The sequence below is a fragment of the Cetorhinus maximus genome, chromosome 14 (assembly GCF_964194155.1).
Source record: "Cetorhinus maximus chromosome 14, sCetMax3.hap1.1, whole genome shotgun sequence".
Lineage (NCBI taxonomy): Eukaryota > Metazoa > Chordata > Chondrichthyes > Lamniformes > Cetorhinidae > Cetorhinus > Cetorhinus maximus.
The window spans coordinates 13,444,765-13,458,992 of NC_135892.1; the positions used below are offsets into that span (position 1 = coordinate 13,444,765).

At 47.3% G+C, this 14,228-nt stretch overlaps 1 protein-coding gene across 2 annotated transcripts in view; it reads right to left on the minus strand.

Annotated features, from left to right (window-relative positions):
* The window catches only part of slc1a4 (solute carrier family 1 member 4), a 36,686-nt gene extending 32,282 nt beyond the window's left edge, over nt 1-4,404 (minus strand). Inside the window, exon 1 of one of the 2 annotated variants that reach the window (XM_078556505.1) lies at nt 3,841-4,404. In XM_078556505.1, the coding sequence (XP_078412631.1) occupies nt 3,841-4,403 (563 nt within the window). In that variant the 5' untranslated portion in view covers nt 4,404. Of the gene's footprint in view, nt 1-2,923; nt 3,016-3,840 lie in introns of those variants that run through there. The other variant, XM_078556506.1, reaches the window with a different exon arrangement.
* Nucleotides 4,405-14,228: the final 9,824 nt, after the last annotated feature.

Genomic DNA, 14,228 nt, shown 5'->3' on the forward strand with positions numbered 1-14,228 from the left:
TTCAATTTGTAAGGTGAAAACGCTTTGCCTGGTGTTTGCTTAAGTCTATGGGTTGCTGTTGCCTTAATGGAGATTAGTTTGGGAATTTGTTAAAAGTTCTGATAGTAGTACTTTGTATCTGTGTTTAATGTGTTGTAACTTAATAAAATGTTTCATTTAGTTTAATATAAAACCTCACAAGAATTGGTGGTCTGATTCCTGAATTTAGGAGCTGCATCTCAAACATAACACTTAAAATTCTAGGTTATGACAGTTGTTTAAAGTTTCCCTCTGGGATTTTTAAATAACTCAGCTTCACCAATTGCATCGGTCAGTACAGTTTGCATGATCCCCTGAATGGACTGGCTCTGATTTTAAGGTTAGTCCCCCTCCCCCACCAGTAAAGAAAAGTTTCTCTCTCTCTATCTACCCTAACAATTCCTTTCAAAACCCAGAAACCTCAGTCAAATCAGTCCTTCACTTCAGGAAATACAATCCTAATACATGTAAAATTTCTCCCTGTAATTTACCTCTTTACCCAGGGAGTGGTGAGCATGTGGGACTCACCACCACATGGGCTAGCTGAGGTGAATAGTAGTGATACAGTTAAGGAGAAGCCATTTAAAGGGAAGTTGGATAAATATGTGAGGGAGAAAGGAATAGAAGGATTTTGGGTGAGATGGAAGAGAGGGAGTGGCAGTTCATATGGAGCATAAACACCAGCACAGACTAGATGGGCTAAATGGCCTGTTAATTCTAATTAAAACCCAAACAGCAAGGGAGAGGACACGACATGGAGTGAGATAGTGACTGATACTGAAACCAGATCTGAGACTGTGACTTAGGGGAGTTTTAACCCCATAAATCAGTTGGATTTGGCCTAAGTGGGAGGTTAAAGTGTTAAAAAAATCAAAATTCCCACCTCAACCCACTTCAAGTTCACCCACTTCTGGTTTTAACACAGGTGAGACAGGGGTCTGGAAAACAAACCCCTCCCAGAGAGGGTTTGCAATTTAAATATTCCTTTAGGGAAGGAAATCTGCTGTCCTTACCTGGTCTGGCCTACAAGTGACTCCAGACCCATCCACAGCAACGTGGTTGACTCTTAAATGGTCTAGCAAGCCACTCAATTCTCAAGGGCAATTAGGGTGGACAATAAATGCTGGCCCAGCCAGCGACACCCACATCCCATGAACGAATTTTTTAAAAGTCATTATGCATTAAATATGACAATAACATTAAATTTGCTTTGGTTCTGATGGCCTGAGCACGCTTCACCATTTTTCGTTCTGGTGCAGGGTGGGCCAGTATGTAACGCTGGATGTGAGTGGCTGGATACTTAATTGCACAGGCACTGAGTGGGCTTTGGGCTCAAATGAAAGGGTCATTTCAGACATCCAGGATGGAGGCTGCAGCCCTGGCATGAGGGGGAAGCAGATCTTTGGTAGCCTAGCTGAAGGAGCGTTGGATCAAGGCGTCCCTGGTGTCCCTGCCTCCCTGCAGATTACCGAGGTCTGCCCCCATGCCCTCAGCGTTCTCTTCACCGGGCTCCTTTTCTCACTCACTACTGGACTCATCCTCTGTGGCCTGTGCAGCTGCATCAAGATCCTCTTCCTCCAGTGGGTCCCCCTTGCCAGTGCCAGATTGTGGAGAATGCAACATGCAACCATGATCAGTGACACCTGCTCTGGGGGTATTTTAATGCTTCCCCTGAACAGTCCAGGCATCAGAAGCACATCTTGAGAAGACCAATGATCCTCTCTACCGCCGCCCTTGTGGAGGCATGGCTCCTATTATAACGCTGCTCAGCTTCTGTTCTTGGATGGTGGAGAGGCATCATGAGTCACCTCTTCAAAAGATAGCCCTTGTCACCCAGCAGCCATCCATCCAGTCGGGCTGGAGCACTGAAGAGCCCCGGCACCTGGGAGTGTCTCAGGATATAAGCGTCATAGGAGCTGCCTGGGTACCTTGCACAGACTTGTAGAATCAGCATCCTGTGATCACACACTATCTGCACGTTCATGGGATGGAATCCCTTCCTGTTGACGAAGGCACCGGGCTCACCCACTGGTGCCTTGATGGCCACATGTGTACAGTCTATAGCACCCTGGACGCAGGGGGACCCAGCAATCGCTGCAAAGCCTCTGGCTCGCTCAGCCTGGCTGCCCTCGTCCGTACGGTAAAAGAAAAAGGTCAGTACCCGCCTGAACAGAGCTTCTGTCACCAGCTTGACACAACTGTGGACAGCTGATTGGGAGACTCCACACAGATTCCCCATTGACCCCTGGAAAGAGCCGGAGGCTTAGAAGTTGAGGGTCACTGTGACCTTCAGGGCCACTGGCATGGGGCGTCCACTCACACAGTCGGAGCTGATCTCAGGGCCGATTCTCTGACAAATGGTCACTGTCTCCCTTGAGAGGCGGAGCCTCCTTCGGCATCGCACCTCAGACATATTGAGGTAGCTGCATCGCCGCCTGTAAACCCTGGCAGCAGGATAGTGGCGTCTTCTGCGGCCCCTTCCGCCTTAGACTTCCTGCTGGCCCTGCGCCCCTTGTGCCTGCGCCTCTCCTCCCACAGGTCCCTCCCCTGGAAGCTGCATTGGGACACCCGGCCTCCTCTCCCCTCTGCCCCTCTCTTCCTCCTCAGAGGAGGAGCCACCAGCGGAGACCACAATCCCCGTTACCAGGGTAACGGAAGGCTGTCTGATACCTGGAAGGGCCCACACGGTCTGAATCCTCCGGGGGGCCTTGGAGACACCAATAAATCCTGAAATGAAGCCTGGAAATGCTGAGAATGAAGCCCCGAACAGAGATGAAGCTGCCAAGTACCAATAAGCAACCAGCAGCAAACTCTCTCCAAAACTCCTCACTCCTCACACTGGCGATGCTGCTGATCCTTTTTATCCCGCCCTCGGATGAGGTTTGTGAAATTGTTAGCTACACACCTGCCCATTCTGCCCGTGTGACGAACATGAAATCGCACGGGTAATGTAAAATCCAGCTTAGTTGCCTTTTTAATTGCCTTAAACCTGCCTCGTAATTGATGGTGGGCACGGCTCTGACCCCGCACATATCCGCCGACCAAAATATGGCGCGATGACGTTGGGACGCTCACCCAATGTCACCTCGCGCTATTTTACGCTCGAGCGTGTCGGGTGTGCGCCCGCCCGCCCGCCCGCCCACCAAAAAATTCTGCCCAGTGTGACTGAAACCCTCAGCTTTGGGAACCTGCCGTCATTTCAATCGACTATTTAAACCCACACGAGAAACCACCAATTTACCGCAAACATACACACAAATAGCACCTTCTGCCCCCAGCCCTTGTCGGGTATTGTTGACCCCACATGGCCCACGTTCTCATTGATATGCAGCATGTCTCAAGTTTATACAGCACTTCTTCCCACTAATGAACATGGACCATTCAATGGAACGGTGCAGCGCAGGGAGGGAGGGGGGGGGGGGACATTCAGCCCATCGTGCCCTGTGCTGGTTCTTTGAAACAGTTACTCAGTTAGTCCCACACTCCTTGCTCTTGTCCCCACCATCTTGCAAGTGTTCTGTTCACATTTTCTAATTCCCTTCTGAAAGTTTTTGTTGAATTTACTTCCACTGGCAACACACTCAGAACAACTCACCCTGTAAAAATAATCCACCTCACCTTCCCCCAAAGCTCCTTTAACCCATTATTTTAGACCTGTGTCCCTCACTTGTACCACCTCACTTGCCAAAGGAAACCCTTTCTCCTTATCTACTCTATGGAAACCCCTCATGATTTTGAACGCCTCGACTAAATCTCCCCCTTCACCTTCCCTGCTGGAAGCAGAACCATCCCAAGTTGGGCGAATCTGACCTCCCTTCTTACCTGAAAAGGTCCAGGAAGGAGTCGGTGGCTTCTTTGGAAGGGAGTGCGGAGCTGGAGGCTGGGATCCTGCTGTGCCCGGCATGGCTGCGTTCACCTGGCCTGATGATGAGCCCCAGGGCCACCCCCAGCGCCGAGCCAATGAGGGTGGTGAGGGCAAAGTAGAGGAGGGCTCTGCCCCCTAGCTTGCCCAGGGCTCTCGTGTCCAGACTGGCCGCCCCGGACACCAGGCTGCAGAACACCACGGGGAGGATCACCATCTTCAGCAGCCGGAGGAGCAGCTCTCCGGGGAAGGCGAAGTACAGGAGGTGGGTGCGGGAGAGGTGCAGCCCCCTCACCCCCACACCCACAGCCAGCCCGAGCAAGACCCCGGACACGGTGAAGATGACCAGCGAGTTCCTCCGCAGGAAAGCCAGCGCCCTGCCCAAGGCTGACGGCGGTGGTCTCTGCGGCTGGCTCTTGGCTGCCTTCCCGGAGCCCAGTCCAGCAGAGACGGCGATGACACAGGCTGGGCGGCTCTTCACCCCAACATGCCCATTGGCGAGAGGCTCTGATCCCCTCTCCATGGTTTGCTGCCAGCCGGGTGTGTGTGTGTCTGTGTGAGTGTGAAGTCAGGTCTGCCAGAAACCCCCTGGCAAGGCTTTTAATACTGAAGCTGCGAGAGAGAGAGAGAGGGAGAGGGAGGGGAGAGAAGGGGAGATGATGCAACTGATGGGCTGCTGACGGCGGATTGGAGAAGCGAACAGGAACTATCCATGTGCACACATTGTGCCTGTGCCTGAGCTGAGCCTGAGAGGCCAAGTGATTGGAGCTTGTACAGTAATTCACAGCATTTACAAACCCTTCCCTCTTCTCAGAGCAGGGGAGGGGGGGGGGGGACTTTAGGATTTAAATCAGCCCCTTTCCTCAAAACAGCCAAAACAATTCTCACTCAGTAAAATGGGAGGGATGGAGGCTGCTCTTAAACCGACAGTGAAACATTCTCTGCAATTTGCCGATTGGACAAACTGGTGGCGCGGGTGATAAATGAGTTTTAAAATAATCCAGCACTTTGTAGGGAAGGGAGACGGTCCCGTCAGTTCCTGGGCAATGCATCTGAAGGGGGAGAATGTGTCAACCTCGCCTTGAAATGCACAAGAGCGTCTTAAAACTGCTGCATTTTACCGCATTGATCTGCAAGTAGCCAGGATTGTCCCAGCATCAACCTCGGAGACCCAGTCAACACCGAGAGTGGAGGAATCTCCCTCCCGCAGGCACAGAATTGCCTGAAGGTTGATTGAATCCTTATTGCAGTCTGCTTAAACGCTATCTTGGAGCTAGTTTCGCTATCCGCACTGCCGTCCGCGTCCGAGGGCGAGAACTCGACCGTGGTAAAGTTGTTTCCAGTCTCTGGAATGTAAATTAAAATATTTTCCTCCGGGAAAGATCCAGTAGCTGAGGAATTTGAGACCTGAAGGTCACTGTAGTGAGTGAGGTGCAGTTTCTCAAACTCCCGCCACTTTTGTAGGCATTATTCTGCTGATTATCTTCATGTGGAAGTTACCTGACCATGTGTTCCAGCTAGACTCGTCAGTGAAGAACAGGCAGTAGATATATATATATATATATCTCCCCCTTTAGTCCCACTGTTAATAATGTGAAATAATAGTCCAGGTTAATTTTTCCTACATCTGTAACAAAGTCTTATATAACACAGAGACAGGCCATTCAGCCCATCTCTGCCGTGTTAGTGCTCCACTCCAGCCTTCTCTTCATCTAACCCTATCAGCATATCCTTCTGTTCCTCTCTCCCTCATGTGTTTATCCAGCTTCCCCCTTAAATGCGTCGATACTGTTCAAATCAACCACTCCCCGTGGGAGAGAGTTCCACATCCTCCCCACTCTCTGGGTAAAGAAATTTCGCTCGAATTCCCCATTGGACTTTTTGGTGACTGTCTTATATTAATGGCCCTCTGGTTCTGGACTCCCCCACAAGTCACAGGTTATGTATAAGACACATCCTTCCCACGCTGAAGACAGTCTTTCCCCTTTATCCAGATCTTAACCCCCCCTCCGACAGCCAGCTTCAAGACTCCTCGCTGCACTGCCTCCAGTGACTGTGATGCTGTCTCCATGGGAATCTGGAGTCACTGAGTTGTCCTCATCGGCAGGACAGACCTGTGGACCTTGGGCTCACCTGTGATAACTCCCACAGTTCGAATAACTTGCCAAAATTCAATGCTGCACATCAGAAACGGATTCTTCGACAAATTACCAAAGGAAAGTGGAAACAAAAAGAGGAAGGGGTGAAAACTATAATGCAAATAGAGGACAAAAAGTAACAGTTTTGTATTTGTAAGTTGCAAGTTCTTTGCCTAGCGTATGTTGTATAGTTGCCTCTTCATTCTGCTGTATAACTAGAAACAATTTAGCAATGATTCAGTTCTTAGTATTTGTATAATTAATGATGATAGTTAACAAGGACAATATTTGTTTTTAAAGTTAATGTTTTGCAAAATTGTTCCCAATAAATGTTGAAAAGTGATAAAAAAGCAAAATGAATTCTATCCCTCTATATAAGGAAAATTAACCTGGTTCATTTTCCCCTCCACCTGCTTTAAGATCAGTGAATTCCTGGCATTTGTGTTGAGAACTGCCTTGGTTATGGGCTCTGCTACTCGCCAACACGGTCTCTGCCTGTCAGGACTCATTCTCCCACTGAACAATATAAATGTTTAGCTTCCCATCAACGAACACACACCAGCGGCAGCATGCAAACGAGAGCGGGATAATGCCGGGTGGTCACCTGCTCCACTCCTTATCATTCCGTCCTTTCCAATGTCGACTGCTAGACTCGTCAGTGAAGAACAGGCAGACAACAGGCCCAAGACGTCACTCAAATAAAGATGAGGAACATTTGAAATGTGGAATGATACAGCAAAAGAGACCATTTGGCCCATCGTGCCTCTGCTACCTCTTTGAAAGCACTATCCGGTAATTTCCACTCGCCACCGGTCTTTCCCCTTATCCCTGCAATTTTTCCCCTTCAAGTGTTTATCCAATTCCCTTTTAGAAGTTATTATTAAATCTGCTTCCACCGCCCTTTCAGGCAGCGCCTTCCAGATCACAACAGCTCTCTGTGTGAAAAGAAATTCTCTTTTTTCACACCCCTGGCTTTTTTTTTTGCCAATTATCTTAAATTTGTGATCCCTGGTTACTGACCCTCCTGCAGTGAAAATAATTTCATCCTACCCAATCCCATCAAAACCCCTCATCATTGTGAGGGTTTTAAACCTCCCCTTAACTTTCATAGATTAGGGAGCAGTTTACGTCTAACAGTTCAGTACCGACTGACTAGAATTTTACAGTTTTATTCACATATTGACATCACTATATCATGAAACTACAGTGTTTTGTTTTTCTAAACCACAGAATGACAAAGTTCAATATTATCAGCATTAAAATCTGACACCCTCGTTACGGTAAAGCGAGTATTTCTGCATTTATAATTTCAGTTTAGGCCATGTGACAAGTCTGAGGCTGATGCAACATTTCTGCCGTGTTACTATAGCTACCTAATTTGGATGCTAAAGAAAGAAAAGGAAGAATGCAGCAGCTTGAAACCGTTTAACCACATATCATCCAAAAATACCCCAGCCAGCACGGAGTGCAGAACGTGAACACCAAACAGTTTAAACTCCTGAGTGGAACCTTTTCAATTTAGCAGATTTTGAAACATCTGGACTAATTCTGCCCCCTGACCCCATGGTGATAAGTCTCGGCCATCTTCTCAGAGGAAGCCAGTTAACAGGCCACCTCCCAGAGCCCCATCCAATTAGGGATGACAGGCAGACTCAATGGCTGGGAGGGCCAGTTAGAGTGCTTGAGGCTGAGGGGGTAGGGTGGGTACTGCTGATGTATGTGGGCGATTGCGAGGATGCCTCAAGATGGGGACATCAGAAGATGGGAAAAATAAATGTGGATTTTGGCTCTGGGAAGAGGGGAGATTAGAGAAGGCCTCTCCACCCCTGCCCTTCGAGGATAGGATGTCCCAATGTCTCATGCCAGCCAGCCACTGTGTGTCTGCGCAGTCACAGTGGTCGGTATCAATGGGGCAGAGGGTAGCAATGACTGGCAGTAGGAAGGGAGGCTCCAGGTGCGTGGAAACCCTGGAAGGAGCTCCAAGGGTCTGGTAGCCCTGGTGTGGGAAGAAGTCCAGCAGCTGTGGCTGCTCCAAGAACACATTGGAACTGCTTCACACATCCTGCTGCCATGTCACTGAGCTCCATTGCAACTTCCCCATTCTTAGCCGCGCCATAACAACCACAGATATGTTCGGTGTTTCTATAGCAAGCACATGTGCAGCCTCTTTCAGTACCTGGATAGCCATTAGATGGTAGGTGGCATGTGTGTCATGGGAGGAGGGCACATGTGCACCAAGTGAAATCTGAGTGGAGGGTTTAGTTTCCTGGCACATGGTCCATATTTAAAATGTGGACCGGGATTTAAAACACCGTGCAGTCAATTCCCTGAGTAACAATAGCAAAAATAGCTGGAAAAACTCAGCAGGTCTGACAGCATCAGCGGAGAGGAATACAGTTAAGGTTTTGAGTCCGTATGACTCTTCATCAATTTCCAGCTATTTTTGTTTTTGTTTCAGCTTTCCAGCATCCGCAGTATTTCGCTTTTATCCCTGAGTAACAACGCTTGTTTAAATCGTTACAGGTTTCTTGGGCGATGCATCGCCAGTAGCTCCTGATTTGATTCTTGTTTATGTCTGTAGTCTGCATTTCTCCTTCCTGTTGATTTCTTACTCTTTTACAAATACAGGTTATGACACGGGAAGTGTGATGTGATGGATAAAGGTGGAGCTGATTCAACATTGATCCCAGATCATTGAGCTTCCTCATTTGTACTCTACGCAGAACGGCTACTTGGGCGAAATGTCGGAGGAGTGCAGACAGACATCCACAGAATGGTGCCTCCACACGTCACTGCACTTGGAACAGAATACAAGAGGACAAAAACTGGAAAAAGAGAATTGATCAAACTGATGTAAAGTCATTAAAAATCAGTGCCTGCCTGTGTACAGCTGCAGGTGAAATGATCTTGTATATGTATTGATATTATACATGCACTTTATACAAAATCATTTCTCCCTCTGATTGAATGCCTGTGTTCAGTAACCAGGTAATACAGAATATTTGAATATTTTGTCTCTATGTAGTTGCTTTTTAACTCAAACTACAATTTCACCCTTTGTTACCCTGAACAGACAAAGAAACAGTTATCATTTAATTTAACAAGTTCAATCTTATCTATTTATCTTTGCCTAATCAAACTAGTTAGGGAACTCATCACATTTCCACACCTTATGTGATTAAAACAATTTGTCTTCTGAATATTTCCCTCAAACTCACCAAGCCTAGCTTATTAAAACTTTTCAAGAATCTGTTTAAAAAGCTGTCTCTCTTCACGGCCTCTCTAACTCTGTGTTCTGGACTCTGTCCACCAGAAGAAATCGTTTCTCTCCAACTACTCCATCAAATCCTTTAATCCATCTTAAACACTTCAAAGAGTTTCAGTGATAGGAGAGGAGCGGTTAGGATTTGGTATGCGCTGCCTGACAGGGTGGTGGATACAGATTCAGCTGAAGCTTCCAAAAGGGAATTGGAGAGATACTTGAACGAAAAGGATTTTCAGGGACGTGGGGAAAGAGCGAGGGAGCCGGACTAATTGGATTGCTCTTCAAAAGAGATAGCACAGACTAGATAGGCCAAATGGTCTTCTGTGCTGTATTGTTCTAAGATTCTACCTTTCTGAAAGGTGTGCTGAATTTTGGAATAGAATATATCGGCGCTCATTCAGAAGATTTGAGGCAGTATCTCTGTATTTGGTTTTTATAGAGGCACCCAGGTCTCCAATGCTGATCGACACTGGGCAGATGCAAGCAGGCTGCTTTGTATCATTTGTGGGATGGTTGGCATATCTGAGCTGATCAGCTCCACAGCCTCGATCATTCTTCACTGTAATAATCCTGTGTAAACCAGGGGATTCACGATACTGACAGGGTCTTAGCCACAGGCCCAGGAACTTAAAGGCACCACATGGGCATGTCAGACACAAACTGAGAGCCTCAGAAACCAATATGGCGGGCAGGCAGCACAGACTCTACTTGAGAGCTTGAGCCTGGGGTGCACTTTCATGGTGGTCAGGGGAAGCACAACAGGAACACTCTGAAGGCTTCCCTTAGGAGGTTTGATGCTGACCCTGAGTCCTGGGAGAAGCTCGTCCAGGATTGCTTCACCTGGTGCGATCAAATGAAAAATGGTGCAGCCTCCTTCATAATCAAGTGCGTATCAGAGGCAGAGAGAAAATTCAAGGGGAGGAAATCCCAAGGCAGGAACCCATCTAAAACACAATAACCTGCAGTAACCTTCCCTATTTGCTACAGAATATTCCAGGTGCAGATCGGCCTTTGCAGTCAGTTACATACCCACCAGAAGCCGACCAAACACCCCTGATGATGAACATGATTATCTTCACCTCGACAGACAAACAAAATTCCCCCAATACTGCCCCTCCGACAGTGCAGCGCTCCCTCAGTGCTGACCCTCCGACAGTGCAGCGCTCCCTCAGTGCTGACCCTCCGACAGTGCAGCGCTCCCTCAGTGCTGACCCTCCGACAGTGCAACGCTCCCTCAGTGCTGACCCTCCGACAGTGCAGCGCTCCCTCAGTGCTGACCCTCTGACAGTGCAGCGCTCCCTCAGTGCTGACCCTCCGACAGTGCAGCGCTCCCTCAGTGCTGACCCTCTGACAGTGCAGCGCACCCTCAGTGCTGACCCTCTGACAGTGCAGCGCTCCCTACGTGGTCCCTGCCCTGTAGCACTCACCCTGTCCCCCTCTGATATCTTATCAGGCAGAATGACGTTTCCTCTGTGTGTCACCACCTGATGCAATAGAGCTAAAAATTTCATATTTTGACTTTCAGTTATTACAAATGTTCCCTCCAGGCTGCTTATGTTTGTCCAAAGTGATTCTGTGGCAGAAGATTTTTGTGGTATTAATTTCTAAATTTGTTAATTAATTTAAATTCCTGAAGGAACAGGTATTTATATCAACCCTGCAGTCATGACAGAGTGTGCTCATTGGGAGCCCCTGCACTGGACTCAGCGATGAGGCTGTCATAGGCTCATTGCAGTAGAGATATCTTTCTGGAGCAGTTTTCCTAATCAACCTTTTAAATACATTGTTATTTATGATTATGTTATTATGCTGCTGCATTTTATAATAACTCATTATTTCTGTTCAGCTGCCTGCCTGCACAAGGCATTTTGTTTAATTTGATAAAGTTAAGTCCAGTAGCTTGGTGACAAAGTCATTTAGAATCCTGTTACATTCCCTCAAAAGTTCTTAGCAATTAATTGACATTTGTCTGAGGGTTTTTCAGATGTTTAACACTGAACTTCTGACACTCTTATCCTCTGACACTGTGCAGCAGCACCATTAGCTGATATTCACACCGTATCCACAACATAATCCTGATGTTGGCAAAGGTCACAAGTTACTTTCAGCCATAAGCTCTTATATTATCCCTGTTCATTTACTCAATGAGAACATGGCTGGTCAGATTGTCTTTGATAACAATTACATCCTCAAACAGTCACGATATTGCTGGCATTCTACTGGACGCTGTTTCTACAGCTCTAGAGGCTCAGAATTTACATTCCGTTTCTAGAAAAGAAAAATGAAAGACACGTACTAACATAGTGTCTTTCTAGACCCTGCAATCTCTCAAAGCACTTTATCAAAGCCAGTGAAGTGCTTTTTTGAAATGTAGGCACTGCTGTAATGTAGGAAATGCAACAGCCAATTTGCACACAGCAAGATCCCACAAACAGCAATGAGATAATGACCCAGGTCATCTGCTGTTGTGATTTTGATTGGGGAATAAGTATTAGACCCAGGACACCGGGGAGAACTCCCCTGCTCCTCAAATAGTGCCATAAGATTTTTTATATCCACCTGAGAGGCCAAACAGGACCTTGGTTTAAAATCTCAACCAAAAGACAGCACCTCCAACAGTGCAGCACTCCCTCAGTACTGACCCTCCGACAGTGCAGCACTCCCTCAGTACTGACCCTCCAACAGTGCAGCACTCCCTCAGTACTGACCCTCCAACAGTGCAGCACTCCCTCAGTACTGACCCTCCGACAGTGCAGCACTCCCTCAGTCCTGACCCTCCGACAGTGCAGCACTCCCTCAGTACTGACCCTCTGACAGTGCAGCACTCCCTCAGTACTGACCCTCTGACAGTGCAGCACTCCCTCAGTACTAACCCTCCGACAGTGCTGCACCCCCTCAGCACTACACTATGAGTGTCAGCCTGGATTTTATGTTCAAGTCTTTGAAGTGCAATTTGAACTGACAACCTTCTGACTCAAAGATGACAGAGCTACCAACTGAACCACAGCTGATATTTCCAGTCTATCATTAGAACCAGAACAACAGATTTGGCATTGGATAAATATCTCACATTTCCATCGAGTTTCCACCCAGAAATGGCTGAGCTGCACTTTCCAATTCCCCACTCCGGCACCTTCCGCACTCCGGCACCTTCCGCACTCCGGAACCTTCCGCACTCCGGAACCTTCCGCACCCTAAAATCTTTCACAATGCAATTGGTTGATGCTGTCTCTATAATGGATTATAGGGCAACTGCTGTGGGACTAAGGACAACATTGACATGAATTTTCATGCAAAGTGACTCTCCACCTGTGTAAAAAAGCCGGCAGAGTCCCAAACCCAGAAGTCCCACCCATGAACCCAACCTCCACTATTTTCGTGGGAGAGAATGGGAGTAGGTTCACAGAGGCAACTGTTCGTATAAATCAATGGCTTGTGAGGCTGGCGTCTGAAACCTGGTGTGTAGATTAGACCAGGTAGGAGCAGGTCTTGTGGATTTGCTTGGGCAGCCAGAGTACCCTTTTGGAGAGGTAATGTACCCCTTTGGATGTGGTCCTGGGACACCTTTGGGAGAGGAACCCTTTGGGATAAGAGAGTCCCCTTTGGGATTGTTAAAAGTAGGCATGATTGTGCATGAACCCATTGAAACTCTCAAGCTGTCAAAGAACTGTCAAGCTGTCAAAGAACTGTCAAGCTGTCAAAGAACTATCAAGATATCAAAAAGCTGTTAAAACTCAATGGAAGTGTCAAAGCTGTCAAGGGATTTAACTCTGCTGGGCTTGACTTTTTTTTAAAATGTGTGTAGTTTTAAAAAAAATCACTGCCTGCTATATCACTGTCTGTTGACATTATGGGATTTATGCTGCATGACTGATTTTACAACCTAGCATTATCACAGTGGGGTGCCTGTTAGGTGAGCAGTTTGATTGACAATAGAAATATTTGTTTTCATAAGAAATTAGTTCAAGGAGTTTCATTGTATTAAATGGCCATTTATCAATGAGAGCATTTTTTAAAACAGTGACACCATCAATAGATACATAACATAAATGGTGAGAGATTGGAAAGTGTTGATGTCCAAAGGGACCTGGGTGTCCTTGTTCATAAGTCACTAAAAACTAGCATGCAGGTGCATCAACCAATTAGAAAGACGAATGGTACGTTGGCCTTTATTGCAAGAGGATTTGAGTACATGAGTAAAGAAGTGTTGCTGCATTTATATAGCATATATATATGCTCGTTTATGATGAGACCCCGCCTGGAGAAGTGTGTACAGTTTTGGTCTCCTTATCTAAGGGAGGGTATACTTGCCATAGAGGGAGGGCAATGGAGGTTCACCAGAATAATCTCTGGGATGGCGGGATTGTCTTCAAGGGGAGATTGAGGAGACTGGGCCTGTGTTCTCTAGAGTTTCGAAGAATGAGAGGTGACCTCATTGAAACTTACAAAATTCTTACAGGGCGTGACAGGGTGGATGTAGATAAGATGTTTCCCCTGGTTGATGAGTCTAAAACCAGGGGACACAATCTCAGGATAAGGCATAGGCCATTTAAGACTGAGATGAGGAGGAATTTCTTCACTCAGAGGGTGGTGAATCTTTGGAATTCTCTACCCCAGAGGACTGTGAAAACTCAATTATTGAGCGTTCAAGACAGAAATCAATAGATTTCTGGGGACTAATGACACCAAGGGATATGGAGATAGTGCGGGAATGTGGCATTGAGGTAGATGATCAGCCGTGATCTAATTGAATTCAGGCTGCAAAAAGGTCCATGGGGGTGAGTGGGGGGACATGGGTTGGTATTGGCGGTATGAGGGGCTATGGGGTTGGGGGTATGAGGGGCTATGGGTTGGCATGGATGGGGCATGGGGAACGTGTTGAGGGATGAGAGGGTGAGGAGTGAGAGAGGTGGAGGTGAGGGGTGTGAGGGGATTGAGAGGTGCG